Below are 27,543 nucleotides of genomic sequence, written 5' to 3'. Positions count from 1 at the left end.
ATTATGTAAAAATTATTATTAATATTAAACAAATAATACACAGACAGAATATCAGTTTCTCTGGAAATATTCCTATAAAAGTCACTTCTAGACTTTTTGTCTTGTATACAAATTATACCAACTGCTGAATAAGCTTTGCTTCATGAGCTTTCTCAGGTGCCCTTAAGGTCTATTTGAGTCCTCTCCTTTCTCATATGAAATTTGGAGAAAGCTGTCTGTAACTGCTATACTAACTACAGCTGTGAAGCCTGGTGTAGTGCAGAATTATTGGTGTTCTTTAAGGATGCCACTGGACAGGATCTTTCCCAGTTCAGCAACAGAAAGATACATGTGTTTATAACCATTCCTAGGAGGAATCTGTTTCTTTTTTAGAAGTGGGAATAGCTCTGTATTGACCTCTGGTTAACTTGTTGCTTTAGGCCTGTAAATATTTGGTATTTCATATTATGCCATGGGTTGATCAGGTTTAAGTGTTCAAGGTGAATTTTTTGTCTGATAGGATTTCATTTTGTTTTTAGAAACCAGGTATAATCAAAAGGTATAATCAAAACCAGGTATAATCAAAACTATCAGCAACTAAAATGGCTACCTCAGATAAAACTGAGAAGATAGGCTGAGGGAATAGCTTAAAGGTGTGAGTATTCTCCAAGGGCTCTTTTCCACCATTCATTAATCAAGAGCACAATGAAGTGATAAAGCAGAAAGCTCTCTGCTTATGTACAATAAGCAGAAGGCTTTTGTTCCCTGTGTCTGTCTGTATTAGAGCTGTTTTTTGTGGCAGTGAATTGACAAACACAAACTTATGTGCCATTCTGCATCTGTGGTATTGTGGGGCGCCCACTGTGTCCTAAACCTCAGATCTATCAAAACGTAAGTAGGTTGCTTTTCAAAGTTGAGTAGCATCAAAACAGGTTTGGAAGAAGTATCTATAATGTTTTTGTGAAAAACTGCTTTTGCTGATAACACTTTAAAGTTCTTGAACCTCACAGAGAAATCAAACATTTCTGTGCTCTGCTGTTTTGCTGAAGTACAAGATCTTGAACTCACAGCTCTACACAGCACTACCTGGAGAGACACACCATTTCTTCTGAAATATGCTACTTCTGAGTTCTGATACAAAATAAAACCTTTGACTATTACATGTAACACATACTGTCTATGCTATCAATTGTAAAACATTGAAGCATGTCAAGCACTGTGGTTTTCTTAAATTTCCTAGTTAATTTCATCTAAATTATTACAAGTCTTGTGATACAACTTAAGGAGTTGTATCTCCTTATGATACTTCACAGAGTCTTCACAGAGTGGACAAATACACCTTTTACTACCCCAGAGCACTCTATTTCCTGAGGGGTCGTTTTGACATTCATTTAGTATGAGATGAGAAGTGTTCATTTGACTAGTGATTGGTTCCTTGCAGGGTTCTAAACTCTTCTACCTGTGTTCATTTCCAAGTATTCCTTCTCTGATGTTCTTTCCAGGCTCTAGGGCAAAATCCAGCCAAGAATTTGCGAGATGGCTCCTTTTGTTCTCACTTAGGTTTGTTTATTGTTTTCCCCGTGTATATGTGGGGTTCTTAGAGAGGGGCAGCTTTTGGCAAAGGGAGGGAGATATGACCTCTTCTGTCACTTGAATGGAGCAGTTCATTGTTGCAACTATAATCTGACTGTGTTGGCTTTGGGTAACATTATCACAGTGGCTGATAATGGGGTTGTGTTTTGGATTTGTGCTAAAAAAATAGATAAAATAGAGATGTTTTTGTCATTGCTGAGCAGGGCTTGCACAGAGCCAAGGCTGCTTCTGCTTTCCATACTGCCACACTGGTGAGGAAGATGGGGGTGCATGGGAGGTTGGGAGGACACCCAGCTGGGACAGGTGACCCATACTGACCCAGAGGAATATCCCATGCCATATGACATCATGCTCAGGATATAAAGTAGGGGAAGACAGAAGTAGGGGGCATATTTGGAATGATGGTGTTTGGCTTCCCAAGTAACTGCTATACATGATGGGGCCCTGCTCTCCTGGAGAAGTTAAATACCTGCCTGCCCATGGGAAGCAGTGAATTAATTCCTTGCCTGTGTGTACGGATTTTGTTTTCTTTATTAAAATATTTGGTTTTCTTTATTTCTTTATCTCAACCCATGAGTTTTCTGGCTTTTGCCCTTTGATTCTCTTTCTGATCCTCTTCCCAGTCCTGCTGGTGGGGGAGTGAGTGAGCATCTGCGTGGGGCTTGGTGGCTGTCTGGGGTTAAACTACTACACTGATTTAGGGATTATAAATTTTCTTGTATTCTTTTATTTGCTTGTATCTTCCTTGTGTCTTCATCAGGGAAAACCTTTCCAAGTCAATCGCGTCTTGATTTCATACTTTATTTTTCCTTTGAAAAACTATTCTGTACCCTGTCTGAATTTGCCTAGCAGGATTTTTACTATTTCTGATTACTTCTTCTGTACTAGAATTTCAGGTGTTTGCAGTCTGGATAGATGTGAGGGTCAGGACATACACTACTTTTGGAGAGCCAGTTATAAGGAAGGCCTGTTTGTTAAAACTGTTGCCTCTGTGCATTTATGAATGTGAAAATACCATCTGGACAGACTTTTTCAGTGACATTTACATATTTTTCCGTCTTTTTTAAAATCTTTTTAGTCTGTGGTGTTTCTTGAAGTATATAGTGAAACATTTATGATCTTTTTTGAATACTGGTTCTGAGCTTAAGTTATGACAACTTTATGCAAAAACTAGGAAGCAAGTAGTGGTACAGTTTACAGATGCTCCTTAAAATGCATGCAGTCATGAATAAAGACGCTGTTGTTGAAAGCTCTCTAGCTAACTATCGTGGGTGAAGTTGTGAGAAGTGAGTCTTGCGAATTTTCTACTGCTGGCAGTAAACATAGTAGATATTTATTCAAGGAAGATTTTCTAAGTGAAACACTGACTTCAATTAGGTGTGTATTTGTTTTGTAAGCAAGAGATACATTTGGTGGCCCAGCTTCAATATTGCTTTAATTTTCCTGAGTGTCTTCAACAGAGCAAGTTCTTGTCTTCAATGAGTTAAAAGAACTGTATCTATGGCAAGCCTTGTTTCCATGTACAGTACTACATGACCCTCTGTGGCAGTAATCCATTAGCAAAGCTATCAAAATTTCTTAAGGCTCCAGGCAGTCTTTAATTATTTGGATGGCATTAATGCATTTTTTCAGTCTCTGAAAAACTGGTACAAAGCACTTGGAGATTTTTTTATTAATTTTTGGCTATGTACAAATCCAGATTTAAATCCAAGTCTTTCCAGAAGGAACTTAATAATGAAATTACATTTGGCGATACTAATAAACTTATTCTAGATATTTCGATAGCAGCTTTTGCTTCATGTTAATTAAACCTGAGGAAACTTATGACTCTTTTTTTCTCTTGGACAAAGAAATTGAGAGCTGTTGACTAACTCATATCTTTTGTTCTTTGTTCCTGTGCTGGGAGTGGGAAATGGAAATAGCTGACAGGGCTTCCTTTCTGTACATCTTGTCTTGTTTCTTTGCAATAAAAAAATGTTTGTTGCAGTAATTCTTATATACTGACACATGACAACTGGTTATCTGCTAATTATTTTACTTTTTTTTTTTTTAAATAAAAGTCAAGTCCTTCATCTCCAGAGCCAGCAAGTCTTCCTGCAGAAGACCTGAGCACAAACTCCAATGGTCCAAAGCCAGCCGAAATCATGCTGGATGGCGACAGAGAAGACCTCTTTGCTGGTAATTACCATTTTCTTGTAATGTACCTGCACAAACTCTTTTGCCCTCGGACTGAAAGAAATTTGGTTTTCTAAGAGGGAGAGTTGAAACCTTGTAAGTAGTTTGACAGTGTTGTACAGGTTTTTTCTTGTGGTACATTAGCTAAGTTTGTTTACTAAATGCAAGTTTTTCAGAGGTGTGTATTGTCAGTGTGTAGCGTGGGAGTGTTTAGATGTTCTGCTGACAGTAATAATGTACTTACCATTCTGTGATTAAAAATGTTCAAACTTGTGTGAAAAAACATGACTTAAGCTGCATTCTTGTTTTCTACTTAATAACTATACATAAGCTGTCCCAGTCTTTTTTCCAATTACAAAGACAGATAACTCAAAAAATAGTGCAAACTGAAGAATATTTCCTTCATCTTAAAACTCTTGTTTTAATCAAAAAGTAACAAACTGGCACATGGGACCAGTCCTATCGTTTCAGTAGTGTGTGGTTATCTCTCTGACAGTTGATAGTACTGGAACTTCTGATAAGTAATCTGCTAAGACTGTACATTTCTAAGGCTTCATTACTCAGTTGCTGCTTCGGTGTTGGTTTTTGACTCTCCTAACATGGGTTATTGTTGCTGTCAGTTACAGATGTAGGAGCATTAACTATTCAAGAAAGGAGGTGTAATATTTGGAATCTATCATGCGTGTCAAAAGATGGTTCTGAATGTTGCATTTCATTACTAGTATATCCCGTATGACTACATATTGAGTGAGTCAGCTGGCAGTCTGCTTTGAATATAGTCCTCATCTCATCTTCATTGATTACCTGATGTAGTCATTTGAAAAGGAACTTCATAGCCTTTAGTTCTGGGCTATTTTGTATAAATACTTGTATATACATGCTCATTACCTCTGTTCTAAACTTCCTAAATTTGTATTTCCATATATTTGAAATTATGTTTGCTCATGACACTATTAGAATGTATTCACTAGTTTACTAACTCTCTGAAAGTGTTTTAAAAGAAAAAAGGAATAAGGGAATAGAGGGGTAATCTTACTTTTTTTTGTATTTATTTTACCTTATCTTGTGACTTATAAAGACCATCCATTCTTTAGCAATGAAGCTTTCTAGTACTAGTTAGTAATTTGGTTATTTAGCTTCAGTATATAAAGCCAGCTTTTTATAACCATAGAGCCATCTGGAATGTATATTTTAGGAAAGCCAGTTCTCCTTTGGATAACATTAAGAAAAAAAGGTGGCTGTAGTAAATATTGAGGGGAGCCAGACAGAAGGAACAAATGTTTGTAGCCAAATTGTTTCAACTGAAATGAATGCTGTGAGAAAAACACACAGAAAAACTGATTTAATGAGTTTGAGCTTGCTATGTAGGACATTCTCTAAAATGCTTGCAGCACTGAACTGAAGGCATCTAACATACAGCACATCTAACACAGCTGAGACTCTCAAACAGAGGAAAAAACAAGTGTGATTTATGGAGCCTGAGACAGAATATAACATTTTTCACAGTTTCCTATTCTAAGCAGAAAGTTTGTGTAGTGCAGTTGAGCCCAGGTGATGAACTTCTGTCTTTGTATCATTGTCATTCTGAAATGACATTCAGAAGAACTATGTCTAATTTATGGGTACTCACAAGTATAACTGTTTTTTCTTTCTTAGGACTGTTTTTCTAGACAATATAGAAAAAATGTGCGAAATGCAATCATGGTGGAAGCAAGAAAATAGGTATCTCATATTGCTTAAGTCTGGCTTTCTGTGAAAGTGGGACTTAATTTAAAAGTGAGTGTGACTTTTTTTTCTTTGACATGTTGAAATTCCAGAGAAACCTATCTTGGCACAGCTTATAGGAACACTTAACTGGAGGGAAGAAAATGAAGCTCCACAGCTTTGTTACTTCTGTTGTTCCTTCATATTGAATTCCTAGACACTATAAAATCCAGGTAAAGAAAATCCTTTGTTGCTCCTGAAAGGAGGGACAGTCATGCTTAGGGGTCAGAAATAATTATAGTTTTTAGACTTACTTATAAAGAGATGCGATAGTATGCCTCTCCAGCTGTTGTAGACTTTAAAAATATTTTTCATTATTCCACTTAATAATGCAACCTAATGGAAAAGGACAAGAAGCAGAACAAATTTTATGTACTGTTTTAATTCAGTACAGAACCTGGGATTTTTTTGGCTTTTTTGATTATGTTTAAACCCCCTTTGCTGTTACATTTTTGTTGCAGCTACAGGATAGAGTGTGCAACAAAATGGTTTAGATACTCATTACTTTGTCTCTAGCGACTCATAAGTGAACTATTAAAGCTAGGTTTCAAAGGTGGAAGAAATGAGTTTTCCAGCTGTCATCAGAGACCAGTAAAGTTTGCTGCTGCGCTGTGGTTCTTGGTTCTGTAACAAAGCAAACTGTCTTGCTAGGCCCACTTAAGCACTTTCACTCTTAGAATAAAAGTCAGTTGATTATTTAGAAAAAAAAGACTTTTTCTTACCTTGTAGAGCTCTTATATGCAGAGGACATAATGGTCAGTGCTCCAGATGAGGTAGTATTAGGTGTATGTTCAGGGATTTTGGGACGTATCTTAAAACTTGGCTGTCTCTAAGTTGCTATTACACAGTGAAGAACTAGTTATCAAACTAGTCTTCCAAAATGTTGACCCAAAGTTCAGTGTATAACTGCACAAATATGCCATGGACAGGGCATAGCTGTCTGTGCCTTCTGCCTCTAGTGCTCCTAGATGGTGCACAGATCTGTGAAGTTATGTCAGTGCTCTGTCACCTTCTTCGGAAAAGTGGAAAATTATAATTTTGCCTCTCCCCTATTCTGGTAAAAGGTTACTATCTTTGTTAGTTTGTTTTTTCAGCTCTGAAAGGTGTTTTGCAATGGATCAAGTTATGCAAGTATCTAGCTACTCTGTCCTGGGGAAAAGTCAGTGTGGTGGGGTCTGGGGTGATGATTGTTTTCATTGGGTTTTTTGTTGTATTCTTTTTTTTCCCCTTTGGGTTGTGATAAGTTTGTCTTAGGCTTTTTTCCTCATAGTTGAGACAGAAAAGGAGACGATGATTCTGTGGACCAGACAAGGCATGTACTTTAAACCTGTTTGAGCAGAAAAGCTTGTAGCTGATGGTGTCTGTCAGGCTGTTGTGTGATTTGTCTGATACAAAGAGTTTGGTGCAAATGCTTTGCTGCTAGTTGTTCTGTTCTAGCTTTCTTCTGCAAGAAACATGCACAAAAGCACGTGAACCTACAGTTTTGAAGTCAGAAGGTGGTCTTATTAATATCTGACTGTTCTGTTAAAACTCTGTTCTCATTAAGGTCGTGCTTAGTACTCCTAGTATAACAATAAGGGTTGTGGGATGTGACTTAGGTGTAGTAGTTCTTACAGTCAGTTCCGTTTGGTTTTGTATCTGAATTATACTTGGATACTTGGTGTCCAATACACTTGGAGAAGCCTTTTTTAGTAGTTTGTCATCTGTTCTAGACAATTGTTTCTGCTTATGTTTTCTTCCAAATTTGTGTTCACATGAGCAAGCTTTTAAAGATGATAAGCCAATTTAAACATTCAAGCCATGTCAGAATGTTAGAACTGTGACTAGTAAAAATAACTTGGGGCTGAAATGAGCTGCTAGTGAGGAATTGCAAACTTGCACTTTCTAAGATGATGTTTGACAAATACTGGTGGTGAAAAATAAAGAAACGCGAGCTGTCTAATGGTGAGATTGAGCCCCATGCTCAAACATCGATAGAAACTTGATGTAGCTGGGTGTAGAATGTTAAGTAAACATACATACTTGTCTTCTACAGCAGAATGAGATGTTTTCATGTGCTTTTGGCACTAAGCAACTTGACAGTGATCCATAACAAAGACTGTTTATGGATTATAAAGTATGTATTTATGTGTATCAGTCTTACAGCATTAGCTTGGTGGGAGTGCTTAATATGTGCTGGTAGCTCCCATAGCTGATAAAACTGTTGGATCTCAATGTTTTTCTTCCAAAAGTTGGGCAGAGCAGTTGCTTCCCTCTCTTTAAGCAAGAATATATGCTTTTAAGAAGTACACTGTAAAGAAGGCATCCAGATTTCATCTTCTGTGCTAGTACTGACACTAAATATTTAAAAAATAAACCAAACAAAAACTGTACACACACACATAACCCCCAAAAACCCCCTCAAAGCCACACCACAAAACCATAACCTCATATTAGGTTTTCAGGGGAAGGTCTAAAATGAACAGATCAAGTAAATGTTTCTGCAAGTGCCATAGTTTCTACTCTGAAACCTGACAAATTAATATTTCCATGAAAGAAAACCAAACCTGCAAAACAAGCACATGAATTGTCAACAAAACTTTTTAATCTAGACCACGTCATCTGGTTTCTCAGAGTGAAGGAACGTATGCAAGAAGCATAAATGTCAGAGTTCATCAGAACAAACCTATTTCTTGGGAAATAGATGTTCAGCTTCTGTACTATTCAAAAGGCTGCTTTTCTGAGGGGGTAAAATAGCTAGAAGTAAGAACCTGCTGTTGTTATTTAAAACTAGTACTTCTTTTCCCCTTTCAGAACTGTCTAATACTTCTGTTTCAGGCAACAACTTTGTCACTTTGTCCCTGTCCTGCTCTGTCGCATCATCCCCTTCCATGATTTTTCCATTCCATGCTTCTAGTTTTACATAATGTCTGGAAGGCACACAGACTTGGAGCTGAGAGGTAGCAAGAGGGAGGATAGCATAAATTCTCCTTTCTTCCTAAAATGACTGATTTACTGCCATCAAACAAACAGATACTATTTTCTCTGTGTCAGTTCCTCCAGTAAAACAGAAAAAAAAAGGTTAGTAGGCAGCAGCTATAAAAATGTGCTCCTGCTCAACCAACCTGAGGTCCCACAGCCTTAGAAAGACTGGTATGGACAAACTCTAATGTTGTTGGTCCTGCTGAAAGGAAACCTCCTTGCCTGTCCAACTGCTGGCTCTTGCCACTTTCTCTTTTGTGTGAATAATGTACCAGCTTAGCAGTAGCTTCAGCTGGAGTTCTTTTGATGCACAACCTGGATTGCTTTATGAGTGTGTGGATACAAGTCTGAAGAAGAGTGCTTGGAAAGGAGTGCTGCTGTTTCATCTGATAGCAGTGCTGCTTTGTTACATTAAATTCACAGTTTTTTCATGAAGTCATACTTTACAGTAACAGGATTGTGTTCTCAGGTAGTGTAAGCAAGAAATCTGTGTGCTTTGAATTGTTTAATGACTTGTTTTATAAACCTGTCTAAAATTTGAAGTAGAGAGAAGTATATAGTGGTGATTAATGATTTGTTTCCTACACATGTGCTGGAATATAGCTGGTGATAAAAAAAAAAAAGGGAGAATTGAAGTGTAATTGCTCTATTTTATAAATATTTTATATTTTACATTATATCATGTATATAAGATACTGTGTTACCTATGTATGTATATATTTTTCTGATAAATGTTTCTGTGAAATAGTCATTTGTATAACAATATGTTGAATGCTGTTAGCCACAAAGAAGAGAACTGCCTCTTTGCGATGTTGAAATGTTGTACCACTCTAAAAGCTTTTTTTGTCACAGCTTCATCATGACTTCCCACCTGCTCTTAGGTTTTGAATTAAAATTCTTTATTGATTTAAGATGCAATGTCCTTCCTGTGGCATTTGAGGAAAGGAAGCATCAGCAGATGCTTAAGGTCCTCAATATTTAGCCGTAAGAATAAAGCAATACTAGGAAAATAAATATTTTCAAATAAAGGCTTTAGATATTCTTTGTTCATATTAAAAATGGAAAATATAAAAAGGTGCTTGCTTTTAAGTTTAGTTTGAAAATGCTATGAAAATCTATAATTGGAAATTAGGAAAAGCATTGCCAGCAGGTTCAGGGAAGTGATCATTCCCCTTGGCTCAGCCTTACTGAGGCCACACCTGGAGTGCTGAATGCAGGTTTGAGCTACCCAAGTGCAAGGGACACCTGGACAGACAGGACTGACTCTAGTGCAGGGCCATGAAGATTTTTATATTGCTAATAGATTACAGGCACTTTTGGAGAAGGAAACAATCCTATGTAATACAAAAATGGGGCTTTTTTACATGCAATAGAACTATCCCACAAATTTTAAAGTAGATCTGATCTTTAAAACTCCTTTTAACTGTTAGGTAAGGATTAGTTATATTCATTTTATTCACAAGGCCTTAAGAAGTTGGGAAGAAAGATAGCATATTTTCTTTTGAAAATTCAGTGGGTTATGTAAGCAGAAGTTGCAAGCTTAGGTCTTTTCCAAACTGCAGAATAAACCTTTTTTGTAACCTGATGTACTTTGAAGTGGATCTATTGTAAGTACTTGCCACAGGAAGTCTAGTTTGTAAAAAGATTTGAGATCAATTGGAAAGTCAGTCTTGGTATCAAATGACTGTCCTGTGGTCCATGTTATCTTTTAAGGAACTAGAATTCTTGAAAATGCTCATCCAGTAAGAACCACAGCATTGTTAATTTATTTGAATTAGAACAGAAATGTCTTTATACCCAGGAAGTGTGTGGTTTGCCAGTGGTCAAAACCAGTTAGTGCAGGAAAGTGCAAACAAAAAGCCAAGGTTTACATCCTCTTTAAAGATGGGTGAACTGTCCATAGTGTGAAGAAAGTACTCAGTTTTTAGTGAACTGTTTTAAGCCCCAGAGAGACTAGAGACTAAAGATAGTCTTACTAGTAAGAATGTCTCCCCTGCTAATATTGCTATTTTACATGTTGTGGTAAGGTTTGTCAGTGCTGGGGGTGTCATATGGTTGTGTAACTTCATTCAGTACTTCATTCAATACTTCATTCATGGTCTGCTCAGTTATCAGCCTGTATGACTAAACAGCTGTTGTTCAGCAAAACAGTGATGAAAAAGATCAGTGGTAAAAAAAAATTATTTAGTTTTTACAATATCTCATGCAGAAATAAATTAATTGTGACTTGTGACTGCTTTAAAAGACTTGTTACCAAACAGTACACAAAAAAACCCCTCAACCAACCAAAAAAAGCAGTATTAATCTTACTTTAACCCATTCTGCACTACAAGCTCAAATGTCTCCTCTGCTATGTATTGAAAGAAATTATCCTGCACAAATGAATGCTATTTACAGATCAACTTCTATCGTCATTTAGTGTGTGTGTTTTTTGGTTTTTGATGCTTATCCATCTCTGTTTCACAAGAACTTCATTGCTAACTCAAAATATTTATCTACTCAAAATGTTTATCTAGAAGCAACAGAAGAAGTTTCATTGGACAGTCCGGAGAGGGATCCAATACTTTCACCAGAACCTACTCCTGCAATCACTCCTGTAACACCTACTACATTAGTAGCTCCCAGAATGGAATCAAAAAGCATAACAGCCCCAGTGATTTTTGATAGATCCAGAGAAGAGGTATGCAGTAAACTTCTAAATTATGGAAATGTCTTACATGGCATTTTAAGTTTTTCCTTCTATTGAAATGCCAGTTCCTCAGTGTTGCCTCATAGCAGCATTCTTTGCTAAGGATAAGAATGTAAAAGAAAACGTATTCTGTTTATTTTGCATATGAAGTTTATTGTGGATTTGACTCATGAAAATACCGTAAGAATTCACTACTTAGGTGATTATATTGGCGATCTCTAGTGTGAGGAGTAAGAAGTTCTCTTCCTTCAGAACAGGTATTTTAAAAGTATGTGTAGGAGTAAGCTATAAGCTTGATACATGAGAAATGTTAATAACGTGAAATAACTCCTACTAGCCTGTTACAGGCTTCAACTTGGATTTCTGAAGCTGTTTTTAGTGGGGAAATGGAAGAAGCAGTTTTTAGCGTTATCCTGCATAGTAACCTACAGCTGAGGATAATGGTAGTTTAAATGTTGCTGTGTACATTTGATGTTCCAGTCAAAGCCTTGGAGCTGCTGAATGCCATTCATTCTGGAGAGTTCTCTTACTGGACAGTGGCTTTGCTAAATGAGTTTGCTAACAAGACCTACCTGTGACTCGATGATGGCTGCTTCTCCGGATATCACAGGATGGCATTTGATTCTGATTTTGCCCCCTTCAGCCCTAGTAATTGTCCCTTCTGCTATGGTTTTTCTTAAGATCTCTCATTTTTGTCAAATATATATATTACATGAAAGATTATGACATTCTGGGAGATTAGAACTCAGGTATCAGAAAATTTTTGATCTGTTGCATTTCCCTTCCGAAGCTCTTCTGCTGCAGATACCATTAATGAAAAGGAATGCCTCTCCTTAGATTATAGGCACATAGAAATACTGCAAATGAGAGTGGTTGTGAACCACAGTATCATTGTAGGTCATACAATGAACATACCCCTAAGTTAAATATTTACTAAAATTTTTTAGACCAGCAACTTCTGAGTCTGCCATACTAAGAGCTTTTTTACGAGGCCTTAAAACTAAAATTGTAGAACCATTTAGATTGGAAAAGACCTTTAAAATCACTGAGTCCAACTGTAAACCTGGCACTGCCAAGTTCACCACATGAACTTAGTTGCAGTCACAGTCAGTGTTAGAAATTATAGTAACGTTGGACACTGTGTTTTTTAATTATACAAAATACCAACTGTGTTTTTTAATTATACAAACATACCAACTTTTTCTCCTCCTTCCTCTATACTCTTATCCTTGTAACCATGTATATAAGATGAGTGCATGTTACCTTTCTAAATGTGGCAAATCTTTTTCCTAGATTGAAGAGGAAGCAAATGGAGATTTGTTTGATATAGAAATCAATGTATCAGACCCAGAGAAAGTTGGTAAGTTCCTTGAACCTAGCATTTCAGACTGTGTTATTCTCTGAAGACTATTCTTAAATTTCAGCATGACTTCTTCACTTGTCTTTTGGCAGTTTTTGCTATCTAAATGGAAAACTATTTAATGTATATTTTGGAATAAAAAGTGTATGGCGGGATAACCATACCTTGCCCTGGCATAAGTATCTTCATTTTCTTACAGGAGATGGCATGAATGCTTATATGGCATACAGAGTAACAACAAAGGTAACTAGTGCAACAAATACTTGTAGATAACTTTGTGTCATAGCTAAAATGGATCAGTAATTCATAACAATTTTTTTTTTTAAGACATCACTATCAATGTTCCACAAAAATGAGTTCTCTGTTAAAAGAAGATTCAGTGATTTTCTTGGCTTGCACAGCAAATTAGCAACGAAGTACATGCATATTGGTTATATTGTGCCTCCAGCTCCAGAAAAAAGTATTGTAGGTAAGTGCAGTTCCTATAAGGTGACACTTAAGTATTGTAATACAAATTATTTTACTGGACAAATACTGCTTAGTGATGCTCAGGTGGTCCAAATTTTCTTCATGCTCTGTATTTTTAAACAGTTCAGGTTAAACTGGAAAGACATGTAATGGCCTCTTCCTAACTCAGACCAGTGTTGATAATAAGAAGGACATATGTCTTACTACATGGCCTTGAATTTCTTATCTATGACAATTTCTTTGCTGTTGCCCTTCAAAAGCTGATTAGTCTATTGAAACAAAGATGTTAAAAAATTTATTTTTAGCCTGAGCTGTTATCAATTGCCTGCAGCATAGAGAGCTCATACATATTCCACCTTCTAATACTGTCTGTTTCTTTTTATCATGGTGAATGCAAAACCTCTCATTAATTAATGCATTAAAACAACTTCAGTTTTATGATCTATAAGTAGTAGAAGTTCTTCCAAAATAACTAAGCATTTAAAAAAGTAAAACCTGTTGAAATATTTTGTGTTACTCATAAATAGGTGATTTGACTCTAGAATGTTGTTTGATATGTAGAGAATAGCAAGACTTCTTTTTCAGTAATTTAGTCTGTAAAGCTAACCAGAGCAGCAGCTTTTCACATAAGCAGCAGTAGGCAGACTGAGTAGATGTAGGCAGCAGAAGGCTTAGGAAATTAAGGATTTTACTTCTGTGGGAAAACATTTTATGGACACTTCTGTGGACTGCATTTTGAAGTCTGTGAGACTGAAAATTTTACCTGAATTTTTGGTAGTTCTTGAAAGAAATATGTGATTCTGTAATAACCAGTTTTTCATATAACAAAAATAAGTTTAACTCCAAATGCAAACAGGTCTTTTAAAGATGGAGTGAGGTTTTTGGTCACATCCTTTGGATGATGCAACATTTAAGGCATTTATGACAGCGTGCATTTACATGAAAACATAGAGCTTGCATCACAGTCAGAATCACCTGTAAGACAAAGCTTAGACTGGATTTCAGGTACTACTTGAACAAAACCAGCATTAAAATTGATACACCTGGAAGTCTGTAAAAAGGTTCAACTTACTACAGTGTAAGCAAGTACTGGCTGCTGCTTCAAATCCTTGTATAGAGACTTTTTTAAGCTACAAGTAGTTTGGGAAAACTCACAGATTCTGTAGGACATTTCAAAGGAGCATGAGACTCTCTCTTTAAAGTTGAACTTCACTGCATGGGTCTTAGTTGGTTCTGTTCAAAAGCATGTAGTCGATACATTTCTAAGCACTGGAACAGGCTGCCCAGGGAGATCATGAAGTTTCCCTCTCTGAAGACATTCAAAACCCACCTGGACATGTTCCTGTGTAATGTGCTCTAGGTGACCCTGCCTTGGCAGCAGGATTGCACTAGATGATCTCAAGAGGTCCCTTCCAACCTAATAATTCCGTGATTCTGTAACTGGAGAAAAGAAGGGATTGATTCTAGAGCCTTTTAAAATAACTCATCTTTAAGCAGGGAGCTGACAAAGCAGCTGAAAGTTGATATATAGTGTTTACATCACACGTGCTTATTTTTAAAGTCTTAATACATAATGGCGTACATTCAGTGTTATGCAGTGCCTATTGTACAAAAGTCCTTGGTCTGTTCATTCTGTCACAATGTTGATAACACATGGAGTTTTAAGCTCCAACTTTATTTTGGTGATGAGTGGGAGGGGCTGGAATTTTAGATCTTAGCTATTTTCAAGTGACTGTGGAACAAAGGATAAAAATGAGTCAGTGGTGAGTTAGAGTTGGGCATTCATCCAAACCGCTTCATTACTTACATATGCATGTGTGAAAGTCACGTTTTTTCTTTTTTATAGAAAATAATCTGTTAAATCATGGATCTTTTCTGTGAAGGATTTACATGGGTGCTTGGGCTGAGAATCAACCTTTACACTTGCATTTAAATATGCTTATGTTAACGGAGAAAGAAACCTGGCGTGAACTGTCAATATCACAGATTAAGGGTTCCTTATACTGGTCGTTTGATTATGTATTCATTTTTTTCCCTATGAACTTTTGTTCAAACTTCAAAGGTGAAGGATCTTTTGTATTAAACACAGAATTTCTTACTTTCTGCAGTGAAATATTAATGTATAGTAATACTCTAATGCAAAAAGGTGAGGTATGTGAATTACCTCAACTTTGTTTGAATACTTAATCCTTCTACTTTAAGACATACTTGATTTTACAGATAAATTTGTGGATTTACAGTTACATTACACTGTTTAGTATACCTTTGAAAAAAATGCCTATCAGATTTATTTTCATTATGTTGCAGAGAAAGGAAAAGCTAAGGCTCCACAGAGAGCTTAAGGGTTCTTCCTTGTTTCTGTAAGGATGCTATTTGTCCCTTCTGTGGGTTACTATGCGAAGCTTGTAAAGCCAGAAGGGAGATGGGACAAGGAACAACACTGGGAGCTGTTGACCTGGCAGGTCACAAGAGTACATATTCAGAATCTCAGATGTAGACCTTTTAGTTGGAGAAGCACAAAACTAACAGGTCAGAAATACACTACAGCTAGTAATAAGGTGTCCGGACTATCATAAAATACTGTGTTTTAGGAAATAAGAATAATTATGAATCTCCAGTGTTTCATGGTGTTTTTAATAGGACTCAGGTTGCTAAACTCTCTTTAGGTCTTTAGCATGAAAATAGTGACCTCAGTCTGATAGTTTTAGAGTTCTTCTGATGCTGAGATTGAACGTATTTCCCATACCATGACACATCAATAGCTGGCTCCCCATTGTAGTTTTTTGGCCATTCTTGTCTTGGTCAGAGGAAGCACTGTAAAACTGCATACATTTTATTCTGCTGATTCATTTTTCATTCAGTTTGTAGTTGTTTAGAATTTTCAGAATTTGTTAGCTTGCCTGAGTTGACTGAAAAATTACTAGTTTTAGAACTTGGAAAAATAGTAGAATGAAAATATTGGTCATAAGCTTACCAATGAATAGGCTTACAACCCAAGATTTATTTTTCTATTCTGCTTTATATGGTTAACTGTTTTCTTCTTCAGAACATGAGTTACCAGTTAGACTCTGATTGGCATTTAAATTGTCTTCATAAATGCAAATTAACCTAGTTTTCCACAACTGTTAGTCACAATTAATATGCTACGTGAAATTACATATTTCACAGAGCTGCTTCCACAAAACCATTTAACATGAAGTGTTGATATTTTGGTTTTTTTCTGTTCCTATGTAGTGGTTTTCATTGTAATTTGAATTAAATATGTAAACTTAGGTGAGCTTTATCTTCTAATCACATCACTTATGTTAATGATTTAATTAAAATCAATATGATGCCATTTTCTTCAAGGCATGACCAAGGTTAAAGTAGGCAAAGAAGATTCTTCATCTACTGAATTTGTAGAGAAAAGAAGAGCCGCTCTAGAAAGGTAATGTTTGTATCTAAGTAAAATTATGGATAACTTGTTTCAACTTAAGATTGTACAGATTCAGTACTATCTTTATCAGCTTATTTAGATGTTTGTTGTTGAAGGAATTAAGGCACTTACAGCAGCATATCTGTTCTATAGCAAACCAACTGTGGGGCAGGGAGATGAGTGAAAGGGTCACTTGAAAGTCAAATGGCCTCCTGATTACATATATTGATGACATTGATGTGACTGGCTGGATTTTGGCCTAAGAGATATGTTTTGGCCTAAGATGTCTGTCGCCCAGTGCTGGCATACAGCTGATACTGTTCAAGTGTCTTCATCATGGAAAGGTCCTGTCCCTGGTATACTGCCACATTAACTTGTACTTGTACTTGATGCTGAGTACAGAACAGGGAAAGAAAAGCTGAGCAATCTAGTGTGTAAAATAGTTGCACTGCAATCCTTAGCTTCTATAGGAAGAAAAATAAGGAGCTGGTGGTCATACCTAATGGAGGATAGATAACAAATTACACTTTGTATCTAAGCAGCAATGCAAAAAACCCACTCCAAGGAGTTGCATTGATTTTTACTTTTCTATGTGTGTGCATCAGTCCTTTAGAACTAAATGTGTTGATGACTATAGTCTATCCAGCATATAAGTAGTTCATACCTGGATCATAATCAAGTCACTTGTCCAAGATTTCCTTTAAATACCAGAACTACCTGTAACAAAAAGGCCTGTCCACTGCACTATACATTTTTTTTTCTGGTGTAAATTGGATGTTATTAAAGGAGGAGGTTTTTATTCAGCTGTTGAAAGTATTAAGTATAATATTTTACCGCTGTGCAACATACAGTTATGGTAGGTCCCAGGTTAAGGACTTTCTGGTTTAAAGGAACTGTTATAAACCAATGCCTGACCTTTAGTATGTTATGCTGTGGTATGGAGTGCATGGCACTGTATTATTTTCAGTCACACACATTATATTTGTTTTGTTATCTGATATTTTAATTTTTAAAATCATAGGTATCTACAACGAACAGTAAAGCATCCAACCTTGCTACAGGATCCAGATTTAAGACAGTTCTTGGAAAGTTCTGAGGTATTTCAGTTCTTTTAATTTCTCCTATTTGTTTCTAGATATAGTAACCTACTTAAATAATGGTGTGCCTCTGGCTCTCATAAAACTAAGCAGTAGTGACAAAAAGCTATTTGCTGTACAGTGACTTTTCAAGTGAGTTGGTCTGTCCTGTTCTGAGTGAAACTTGTCATACATGGTGGAAGTCTATAATTGATGTTACTGATTGTTAATTAAGATCAAGAATTAAGCTGGCTTGGAAGCAGCTCTCTTGCCCCCAGGAGTTCAATGTGAGCTGTATTGGTAGGATAATGTGAAAATGCTAGCAGTGCTGCTGGCCAGGCTGGGTGTTTTGTGAATAGAGGACTTCAGTCCTCTGTACTATCAATCTGGCAGGTTTCACAATATTAAGTATATTGTTAAAGATACATGATATCTCTTTATAAATATTCATAGTGGTTTCACTGTAATACTGAACTGTCTTTTGGCTAATATCAGTATCTTAGTTATACTAATAAGTCACAGAGGCCTCACTGCTGATAAAAGCATCAATAGATAATTTACAGTGGGTTTGTCAATGCTCCTGATGGACAAAACATCATATAAAGGGTAGATGGTGTGATAAGGGGGGCCACCTTGTACGGCATATGGCATATTCAATCTAGCCTGAGTAATAAATTTAAAGTTTGTTAAATTTAAAGTTTGTTAACTTACCTCTAAGGATTTCTCAGTACCTATGCAGATAACACAGTTCTCATGATACACTTGAGGTAGGTTTTGAAATCCACTCTATATTGAAAAGCAAAAAGTCATCGACCTTTTATAATCAGCACATAGTGCATGTCTTACATTACAGATAAATGTTTTACAGAATTTCTTTTTTCTAATTTGTTGTAAATCTAAGTGTTTTTTTTTTCCTGTAGTGGCAGTTTGTTCTTTGTAGTGTAGAGGTGGCTAGTTAGGACACCTGACTAGTTCATAACAGCTTTGGACAAGTGGGTTGTTTGTTCCATTTAAATGTAAAGTTGTAGAAGAAAAGTAAATAGTCTATATTTTTAAGTTTTCCTCTTGAGAATGTAAAAGTAGTAAATCTGAGGAATTAGATTCCACTATATTGAAACGCATAGGAGCAAAGAAAACACTATATCCTTTTCTTTCCCCCTTGTGCCCAGTTAAACCTCCATCCTTTTAACCAGTCTGTTTGCCCTTATTTGTCATTCAATTCCAGCTGCCGAGAGCGGTTAACACCCAGGCTCTGAGTGGAGCAGGAATATTGAGGATGGTGAACAAGGCTGCCGACGCTGTCAACAAAATGACAATCAAGATGAATGAATCGGATGCAGTAAGAGCTGATTTTTCGGCTTGAATAATGAGACGAATTAATGAGCCTCAACAATTGCATTTTAAAGCTGTAGAAGTGGAAAATGGGTTATTAATTTGCTTATTGGCTTGAATTCTTAGCTGTATAAGTTGACCACCCTGGCAGTACCTGGATAATTTGCTTCCTTAGAACCAGAAATGTTGTTGGTAATCTAATTTGTAATGCTTGACTCTTTCATCTTTTGTCAGTGGTTTGAAGAAAAACAGCAGCAATTTGAGAATCTGGATCAGCAACTTAGGAAACTTCATGCCAGTGTTGAAGCATTAGTCTGCCACAGGAAAGGTAACCTAACTTTTATGTGACTGCGTGAACTTTAGGAAGTGATGATGAAACAAGAGCTTAGCACGTGAGAGCTCTTAACTAATTAATAGAGATATGCAATATATTTTAATGCACAGATCTTCTATTTGTACCTTTTATTTTAAACTGCTCTAGTACTTTTTTATCTTTTTAATCTTAAATTTAACCAGAATATCTGTCATTGTTACAGTTACTTTATCAATTTAGCATATTTTTTTTCCATTGCACCCTTTCAATACCACACCTGTACCAGGTGATTCCACTACAGTAGACATCCATAAATTTAGGTCTCATGGCAAGAGTAATTTCTTTCTGAACAAAAAGTGGCTGCATAAATCCATTTAAACATCTTTTGGTTCAGTATTGCTCTGTTAACTGAGTTTAAGCTCTTATTGCTTTTCTTATTTTGGTCCCACATAAGGGTATATCATCAAGCTACTGTTAAAGTAAACTTTCCTGGAAAGATAAGTAGTCACAGAGTATCAGCTTTTTGTTTACTTATTTTAGAGAGAAGCAAAACCATAAGTTCATAAGCAGCTTGTGCTGCTTTTTTTGTCAAAGATGGATTTCTATCAGATGATTTAAAAAAGCCCCCAAGCCCCCCCAAAAAAAAAACCCAAACCCCACAATTTTGATTTATAATTCGAGGAAGACCATGAGTGTGCTTTCTGACACTATTGTATTATGTTAAAATATGGTGTCACCTTTGAGCTCTTTCAAAGGTACATGAAAATGTCATAAGTTGCTTTCTCATAATTCTAAGCACACATTGCTCTCTCTAGTAGAAAAATCTTTAGCCAGCTGTCCTCAAGGCTAAGAAGTATTTAAGAAGTAGTGGAAAATGGAAATCTTGGTTTACTGTTGATTTGACACCTGATTATAAATTTGAAGTGTTGGTTGGTTTCTTTAAGGGTTGTGTTTCAATTGTAAAGGTTTCAAATATCTGAAGACACTTTTCTTCTGCAATCACTTCTGGTGTTCTGATGATTCTGCAGGAGTAGCAGAGCTGCAAACAAACCTGCATTTTTAATCCTGAAGTAATTTGGACTAAACATTTGTTCAAAGGTCCTTCATAGAACTTAACTTTGTATGGGATTACTTACATAGGATTTGATGAGACAATTGTGCCAGTATTTGTTAATAAATAAGCTCAAAACTACCTCCACAGATGCTGATATGTGAGGATTGTTTGTTTTTTATTCTAAAGCATGGCAGATGTGGCAATATGTTACAGTATGCACAGTAGAAGTTACTTAACAACCAATAAAACCTTTCAACAGAAATAAATTCCACTCATGGGAATGGTGGTTTTGTGAAAGAGTTGTTTTTTTTTTTTCTCTCTGAACTTAATGGAACAACTGTGCTGTAAACCTGTTAAAATTGTTCTGAATTTGCCCTGTGGGTGACTTGGCTTTTTTTTTTGTGGGCTTGAATTTTCTCTGAGCTACGCAGTTGGATAATACTGAAGTGACATTTTTTTCCATGTCTTTTGCTTGACAGATTAAGCATGACATTAACAGACTCAGCAAAACATTTACTGATCAAGAGTTTTTTGCATAGGAGTCTTTCTCCTAAATGTGGTTTCATTGTGGTCTCCTTGTGTATTTTATCATGATCTTTAGCTTTTGTTTTTCCGTTGGTGAAGTTAGGGTTGAAATAGAGGTCTCTGTTCCTCTGATCTATGCCACAGAGTAATATAACAAATTAACTACGTTGTACTGAACATTACTCCTGTGTTTCAGAGCTTTCAGCCAACACAGCTGCCTTTGCTAAAAGTGCTGCCATGTTAGGTAACTCTGAGGATCACACTGCCCTATCTAGAGCTTTGTCTCAGCTTGCAGAGGTTGAGGAGAAGATAGATCAATTGCATCAAGAACAAGCTTTTGCTGATTTCTATGTGTTCTCAGAGCTTCTTGGGGATTACATTCGTCTGATTGCTGCAGTAAAAGTGAGTACTGCTAGGAAAAATACCGATTTTGTCTTTGAAGTCACATTCTCAACTTGTAGATTCAGGGTAAATGAATGTGTGCATTTGCATGTTATTACGGAGTTAAGACAGTTAAGTTTTTTGCCTGAAGTTGTAGCTGAGTAAAAATGAATGCATTCATGATCAGCTATTCCAGTGATAAAAATAGTTGTGATCGAAAATGTGAATGGAGTAATAAGGTCCCAAGAAAAGGAAAATCTACTTTGAGCAGTACCAATTGTATACATTGTTTGGGGACACTGAACTATACTGTGTTTAGCATACTGTACCGGCTTCTTTCAGATTATTGTTACACTATGCTCATACATTTTTAATAACATAATTCAGCTGTATTTGGTAGATAGCCGATAGTTTCTGTAAATAAGAAAAAAATGCAATTTGTGGATCTGCATCTCATTAAAGAAAATATTCAATTTAGATGTAAGCTATGCTTCACAGCATAATTAGGTTTTGACATAGGAAGGGGTGTCTGTGAATTCTTTACAGAAATATCCTTGAACTTGCCAGGCTATTGGGAGTACATATTTTTCTTTTTCACTTTATTTCTTTTTTCTTTTTTTTTTCTTTTTTTTGATATTTTTGTTTTAATTCTGCTACTGTAGTCCATTGCTAACAAAAATGTGTTGCTGAATATGCATGTAATCTGTATGCATAAAAGTTTGCTAGAATCTGCATGTAGAGAATTGTCTGCATAACAGAGCACTTTTTAGTGGTTGTTTTGGTAGTGTTTTAATGGAATGAGGCACATAAAATGTTTTGGGGCACTAAAGTATCTGCTTTGAAAAGAATTCTTCTTAAATACTGTTATTTGTGGAAGGTATTGAGCTGTGCAAGCATGCTGTCACATGAAATAACAGGAGACACACTAGGTTTTTTTGAGTGTACTTCACACAGAATCAAAGAGAATTTGCTGAGTTGGAAGAGACCCACAAGGATCATAAGTCTGACTCCTAAGTAAATGGCCCATACAGAGTTGGAACCTGCAACCTTGGCGTTATTAGCACCATGCTCTAACCAACTGAGCTAGTCTCCAGCTCTATTCAGAATTACTTTTTCCTACTGGGAATCTAGATAGCTCTTACAATTCCAGTTGTTTAATAAATTTATCTGTTCTTATAGGGTGTGTTTGACCATCGAATGAAATGCTGGCAGAAGTGGCAAGATGCTCAGGTCACTTTACAAAAAAAACGTGAAGCTGAAGCAAAGCTCCAACTTGCCAACAAACCTGATAAATTGCAGCAAGCTAAAGATGAGATAAAAGAGGTAATGTTATCAAACACTATGTTGGAGGTTGGACATGCTACATTAGCTCATTCATTCTGCATTAATGCTGCTTTATACCATTTTTATTTACAAATCACTTACTTATTTGCCATTTTCCATATTTACTGAAATTGTTAAAAGGAATTTATTTAAATTCCAAGTATGTGCAATTGTTACTCATTGTAAGATCTGTAAGGCAGCTAATAGTGTCTCTACGGAGTCTGGGAGATGGGAGGAGGGGAATACGTAAAACGTAATGCTTTTAACTTTTAACAGATCACTTGGATAGGCAGCGGAGCATTTCTATTTCTAATGCTAAGATGACTTGGCTAAGTCTAGCAAAGGCAACTAATAGGGAACTGTTCCCATGTTTTGCTTAATTGTGCAGCATATCTACCCATATATATATATGCATGTATATATGGTGTAATTTCAGTAAAAATAAATTTAACATGTTGAAGTGTCATAATTTATACACTTTTTCTGTCATGCTTCACTAAGGAAATTGAGGAGGTAGGACAACTTAATTATTTAACACTAATGTGTTCTAATTATGCTCCAGTACTCTCTATTAAATAACAGAAGAACATTATTGCAGATTTCAAGCTCTCTTACACAGTTGCTTTGTTTGGCTTCCTCATTGGTCACTAACCACATGCTCCTTTGTTCTTTTTGCCCTTCAATATATTTCACATACAGTAGTGAAGTTACTCATTAACTTGACTTTCTTTTTCTTAAAAAAGGCCTTTGCTTATTGAGAAAACTTAGTATCACTCCTGTGTGACCACATTCTTGCTGGTTGCCTCTTTTGATGTTACCCATCCATTCACAGTGCATTTCCTGATTATTGGAAGTGTAGGATATAGTGATCCTTTCCCAGTTCCAATATTAAAATAATTAATTATAATTTTTCTTAAGAACTTATTTTTCCTACTTTATTGGATGATTAGAGAAGGCTTTTAGTAAATCCCCAATTTAAATGTGTCAAGTGAAAGTTCTTGCTGCCATTGAAATGTGTTTAGAGTTGCTGAATTCTGTAATAGTGGACCTTCTGGCAGAGAAATTGCAAGGTGGAAGCCTACGCAGCTTGAGCATCATCCATGACTCAGTTGTTTTTTTCATGGATAAAAGGGCAAAGAACAGTCCTAGAAATACCTTATTGAATGAGAAACTTTTTCTTGTCAGATACTGTAGGATGGCAAACTGTTATCCTGTGATAGTTCACATAAAACCTGGCATTTGGGCATGATGAAACTGGAATGTTGTTGGATTCATTAGGCCTGTAGAGGCTTTCACAGAAGTCTCAGGCACTTCTAGTTGGTGTGGTAGGAGGGCACAGGTAGTCTTAATCTGCCTTTCCTTAACTGTGTTTTATATTGTCTGAGTTATCTCTTTAGGCTGTTCTTCCATGAAGGACATCCTATTATGACTTACTGGTTAATTATGTACATCTAAAAAGGCAATAAGGGGGCTCTGAATAAATATAAACTAAAAATACAAATATGGAGATGTTTATTGGAACATAGATGATGTTTATGTCATATCCCAATAGTAACTTGACACTGCATCACCAAATGATTTTTTGTAAATAAGTAGCACCACTGGATTGCTAACAGGATTATGCTACATTGACGCATGTTGCTTCCCTGCTGCCTCTTTCTGAGGAAGATAAATGTTACTGAATATATTCCCATGACTCAGGTAATATGTTGTGATTAACAGATACAGTTGCATTTTAAATAACTTCTAGCCTGCATGTGTCTGCAGTGTGAGGCTCACAGTGTATCTACACAGATAGCTTAAACTTAACAATGTAATAGATGTGTAAAAGCAGTTACAGGTTAATGTAGGCGATGATGATCTCTTCTTGTCTAGCTGCATGTCTTTTCACAGAAACGGAGATGCAGCCTAGTGTCAGGTACTGTTACATAAATGCCATGCTCCCAATATGGCAAAATCCCATAAGAAATGTTTCTTCCTCTGCATTTTCCTCTAGTGATCTTCTTAACCTGCAATAGCATTTCTATTCCTGCTTTCTATGAAAACAGCTTCCACAAGAAGGCTTGCACTTTAGCTTCCTAAAGCAATGTGTATTCTGTTTGGAAAGCAAATAAACACATCCTCAGTAGCTTTTCAACAAAAATGTGACAGGGATAATTATATACTTGCTCGTAGGCAAACATGAAGATTTAATCATCTCTTCTGGAATCAGGAAAGTACAGGGAACTAACTTTTGAGACTGTTCCATGCTGGATTGGACAGGTTTAGATTCTTTTTATATGATATTTGTAAGAGGAATAGCAAGTAAAGCCTTAGATATCCATTTTCTTTTCTAAAGAATATTTTTAAAATGTTAAGTGTTCTTAATAGCCATATTAAGAAATTTTTACATTTTATCTACAGATAGCATTACTTAAAGATACTGTTGTTGTAACATCCTATTATGTAAATTTGAAATTATTGTAAGGCTTTCTCTTAAGTAGGCAAAAGAAAATCAAACAGGTCCTTTTAGTTCATCAATATGAACTTTTAGACTATTAATATGCTAAAGAAAGTTCAGGTACTGGAAAACTGAATGAACAACACAAACTCTTACCTCTGCATATCTTTCCTTTGCCAGTGGGAGACAAAAGTTCAGCAAGGGGAAAAAGATTTTGAACAGATCTCCAAAACCATTCGCAAGGAAGTGGGAAGATTTGAGGCATGTATAATTTTGTCCAGCTAAATGACAGTTTTACTTCTGAGAATATGACATTCCAAGTAAAATCTGTTAAGAGGTTAATATGCCATAATTTATTTATTAACAGAAGGAACGAGTGAAAGACTTTAAAACTGTTATTATCGAGTACTTAGAGTCGTTAGTGCAAACACAACAGCAGGTAAGATAAATTTTAAATTTTGTACAAGTTAATATTTAATATATTCCATACTAGGTTATTTAAAGCCCGTCTTCTTCTAAATATAGCAATTTCCAAAATATAAAGAACTGCTAGTCCGTACTGTATTGGAGAATGACATGATGATCACAGCTTCCCAGCTATTGCTATACTCCCTTGCAGAGCTGTAATTCGGGGAAGCAAGGGAGGAGCTCTCTCAGGGATATGGGCAAGCGAAGGGTCTTGTAATCTTCCAAAACCAAAGCAGTATTTCCATTTACAGATTGGAGTAAATTGTAATCAGTATGTACTTACACTTACTGAAGAAACTTTGATAGTTAAATCTTTATTGCTTTTTTTAAAAAGTATGAAATAATATTATTGAATATTATAAAGCATTAAAACAGTTTCCAGTGTCTAAGAAGTAGGCCTTGTTCCCCAAAAAGTGTCCAGATGCTTTCTTTTGTTCATTCTAGGAATATAACCCTCCAGCTTTGTTTAATTAAAAAAAAAAAAACTATCCTTAGAAGTAAGAATAGCAGATTGAGCTTTTATAAAAATTCTGTATAATTGTATTCTGTAACATTGTGCTCAACATGTGGTAACATACCTATAGCTTAATATAATTAAGCATATTTGTATATTTATTACTTGTGTTTTTTCTTGCACTATATAAAAACGTGAATGAATAAGCACCTATGTTCTTACTTTGTCTGGGAAGCAAGTTTACCTCAAGAGGAGGTAGGTATGTGTTGTGTTTTCCAGCATTTAGTATTTAACGAGTGATTTTTCCCTTCTCTTCCAGCTAATAAAATACTGGGAGGCATTCCTACCTGAAGCCAAAGCCATTGCCTAAAAGAAGAATATTCCAAATGACAAGACACTCTGAATATTTGTCCTGGATTAAACTAAATTCCACAGTGAAATCACTTTAAATCATCCAAATAAACCACTATATATTTTATGAATTAACGTGGCTTTTTTTATATACCACAGCGTTTTATTAACAAGCTGCATGTCCTGACCCTCTTTGAAGTGGACTGTGGCATGATGTTCTGCAATACATTGCTGAATTGAACACTATTGTGTCTTAATACTTGCACTAAAGTGTGCACTGCAAGGCCAGAAAGCTGATATTTTTGTTCTTTACAATACAATGTTCTGTAGTATGTTTACCTGATCTTTATGAAACAAATTTAATTGCATTGATTAATGTTCACTTAAACATTCCTGTACAAAATTATGTTTTTGTGATTACAATAATAAAGGGATGTACCTTGTGAAACATTAAACGCTCTGTTTTCGTGTCTGGATACTTCCTGTTCAGAACAAATTGAGATTATATTCAAGAAAAAACAACATTTAGTAAAGAGTGCGGGAGAAGGTATTAAAGATCCACAAATAAGTATTTGTGGTAAAGTATTCTGTTTTTAATTCTGAATCTCTTCATTACAGGTATTTTCACATGAATTTGTCACTGCCTTGGCAATCTGTAATGCATTAATACTCATAGGGTCCAAAGACTGATGCTTGGGCAGCAGAAAGACATAAAGTGAAATCTTCAAGCGTTTACAAAGCCTCTGCAGAGTTAAAATCACTTGTATGGTCAAATACTACTGAACCTGATAAATTTCATCAGTTGTCTTCGGTGGTCTCAAGATACAAAAAGAAAAAAAATTTGCAGTAATTCTGGGAATCAGGGAGGAAGAAAAGTAGGTAATTCATCTGCGTGCATGTTAATTGTAAGAACTATCATTCTACTTGGATGTTCTTGAGTAGAAGATACATTTGCAGGGACTGGTTATCCCTTCTTCAAGAAATCAGAGCACCTAAACATTTTTCTGAAATGTACAATATGAACGTAGGATGTACTGTCCTGTCATTTTAACGATATACTGAGCTTGATAGTGGTATGTATTAGTATTAATATAACCAATTGTAGACAAATCTTAATCATATAAAATACAGGAGAAGCTGTTCTTTCAGCTAATCATAAGGCTGCAGGAAGAGCCCATGAATTTGTATTATTTGTGGTCAAATAAGAAAAAAAGAACACAATACTGTTTCTGAACAGATGGAAACCTAAATTTAGCTGGAAGATCGTACACTTTTTACAACAAAATTAGTGTAAACTTTACAGATTAGTGTCTTCTGTTGTTTCTCTATATAGTTCTGTTGACTCAGCATTTCTGTGAGTCTTCAAGGAAACTAGAAGGGGAAAAAACCAAACCAAAACCGAACAAACAATAAAAAACAATA

At 35.9% G+C, this 27,543-nt stretch overlaps 1 protein-coding gene across 1 annotated transcript in view; it reads left to right on the top strand.

Annotated features, from left to right (window-relative positions):
- SNX2 (sorting nexin 2) overlaps positions 1-27,543 on the top strand; it is a 32,501-nt gene extending 4,958 nt beyond the window's left edge. Inside the window, exons 2-15 of the mRNA XM_051789396.1 lie at positions 3,633-3,750; positions 10,989-11,152; positions 12,455-12,521; positions 12,721-12,764; positions 12,849-12,990; positions 16,338-16,416; positions 17,426-17,501; positions 18,706-18,819; positions 19,047-19,140; positions 20,901-21,106; positions 22,265-22,408; positions 25,029-25,109; positions 25,216-25,287; positions 26,090-27,543. Of these exons, the coding sequence (XP_051645356.1) occupies positions 3,633-3,750; positions 10,989-11,152; positions 12,455-12,521; positions 12,721-12,764; positions 12,849-12,990; positions 16,338-16,416; positions 17,426-17,501; positions 18,706-18,819; positions 19,047-19,140; positions 20,901-21,106; positions 22,265-22,408; positions 25,029-25,109; positions 25,216-25,287; positions 26,090-26,140 (1,452 nt within the window). The 3' untranslated portion in view covers positions 26,141-27,543. The remainder of the gene's footprint in view (positions 1-3,632; positions 3,751-10,988; positions 11,153-12,454; positions 12,522-12,720; positions 12,765-12,848; positions 12,991-16,337; positions 16,417-17,425; positions 17,502-18,705; positions 18,820-19,046; positions 19,141-20,900; positions 21,107-22,264; positions 22,409-25,028; positions 25,110-25,215; positions 25,288-26,089) is intronic.

This window comes from Manacus candei, unplaced genomic scaffold, assembly GCF_025592945.1.
Source record: "Manacus candei isolate 608988 ecotype Guabito, Panama unplaced genomic scaffold, ASM2559294v1 h1tg000027l, whole genome shotgun sequence".
Classification (NCBI taxonomy): domain Eukaryota; kingdom Metazoa; phylum Chordata; class Aves; order Passeriformes; family Pipridae; genus Manacus; species Manacus candei.
Note: the sequence above shows the minus strand (reverse complement) of the source record. Positions and strands in the feature narration are given on the sequence as shown.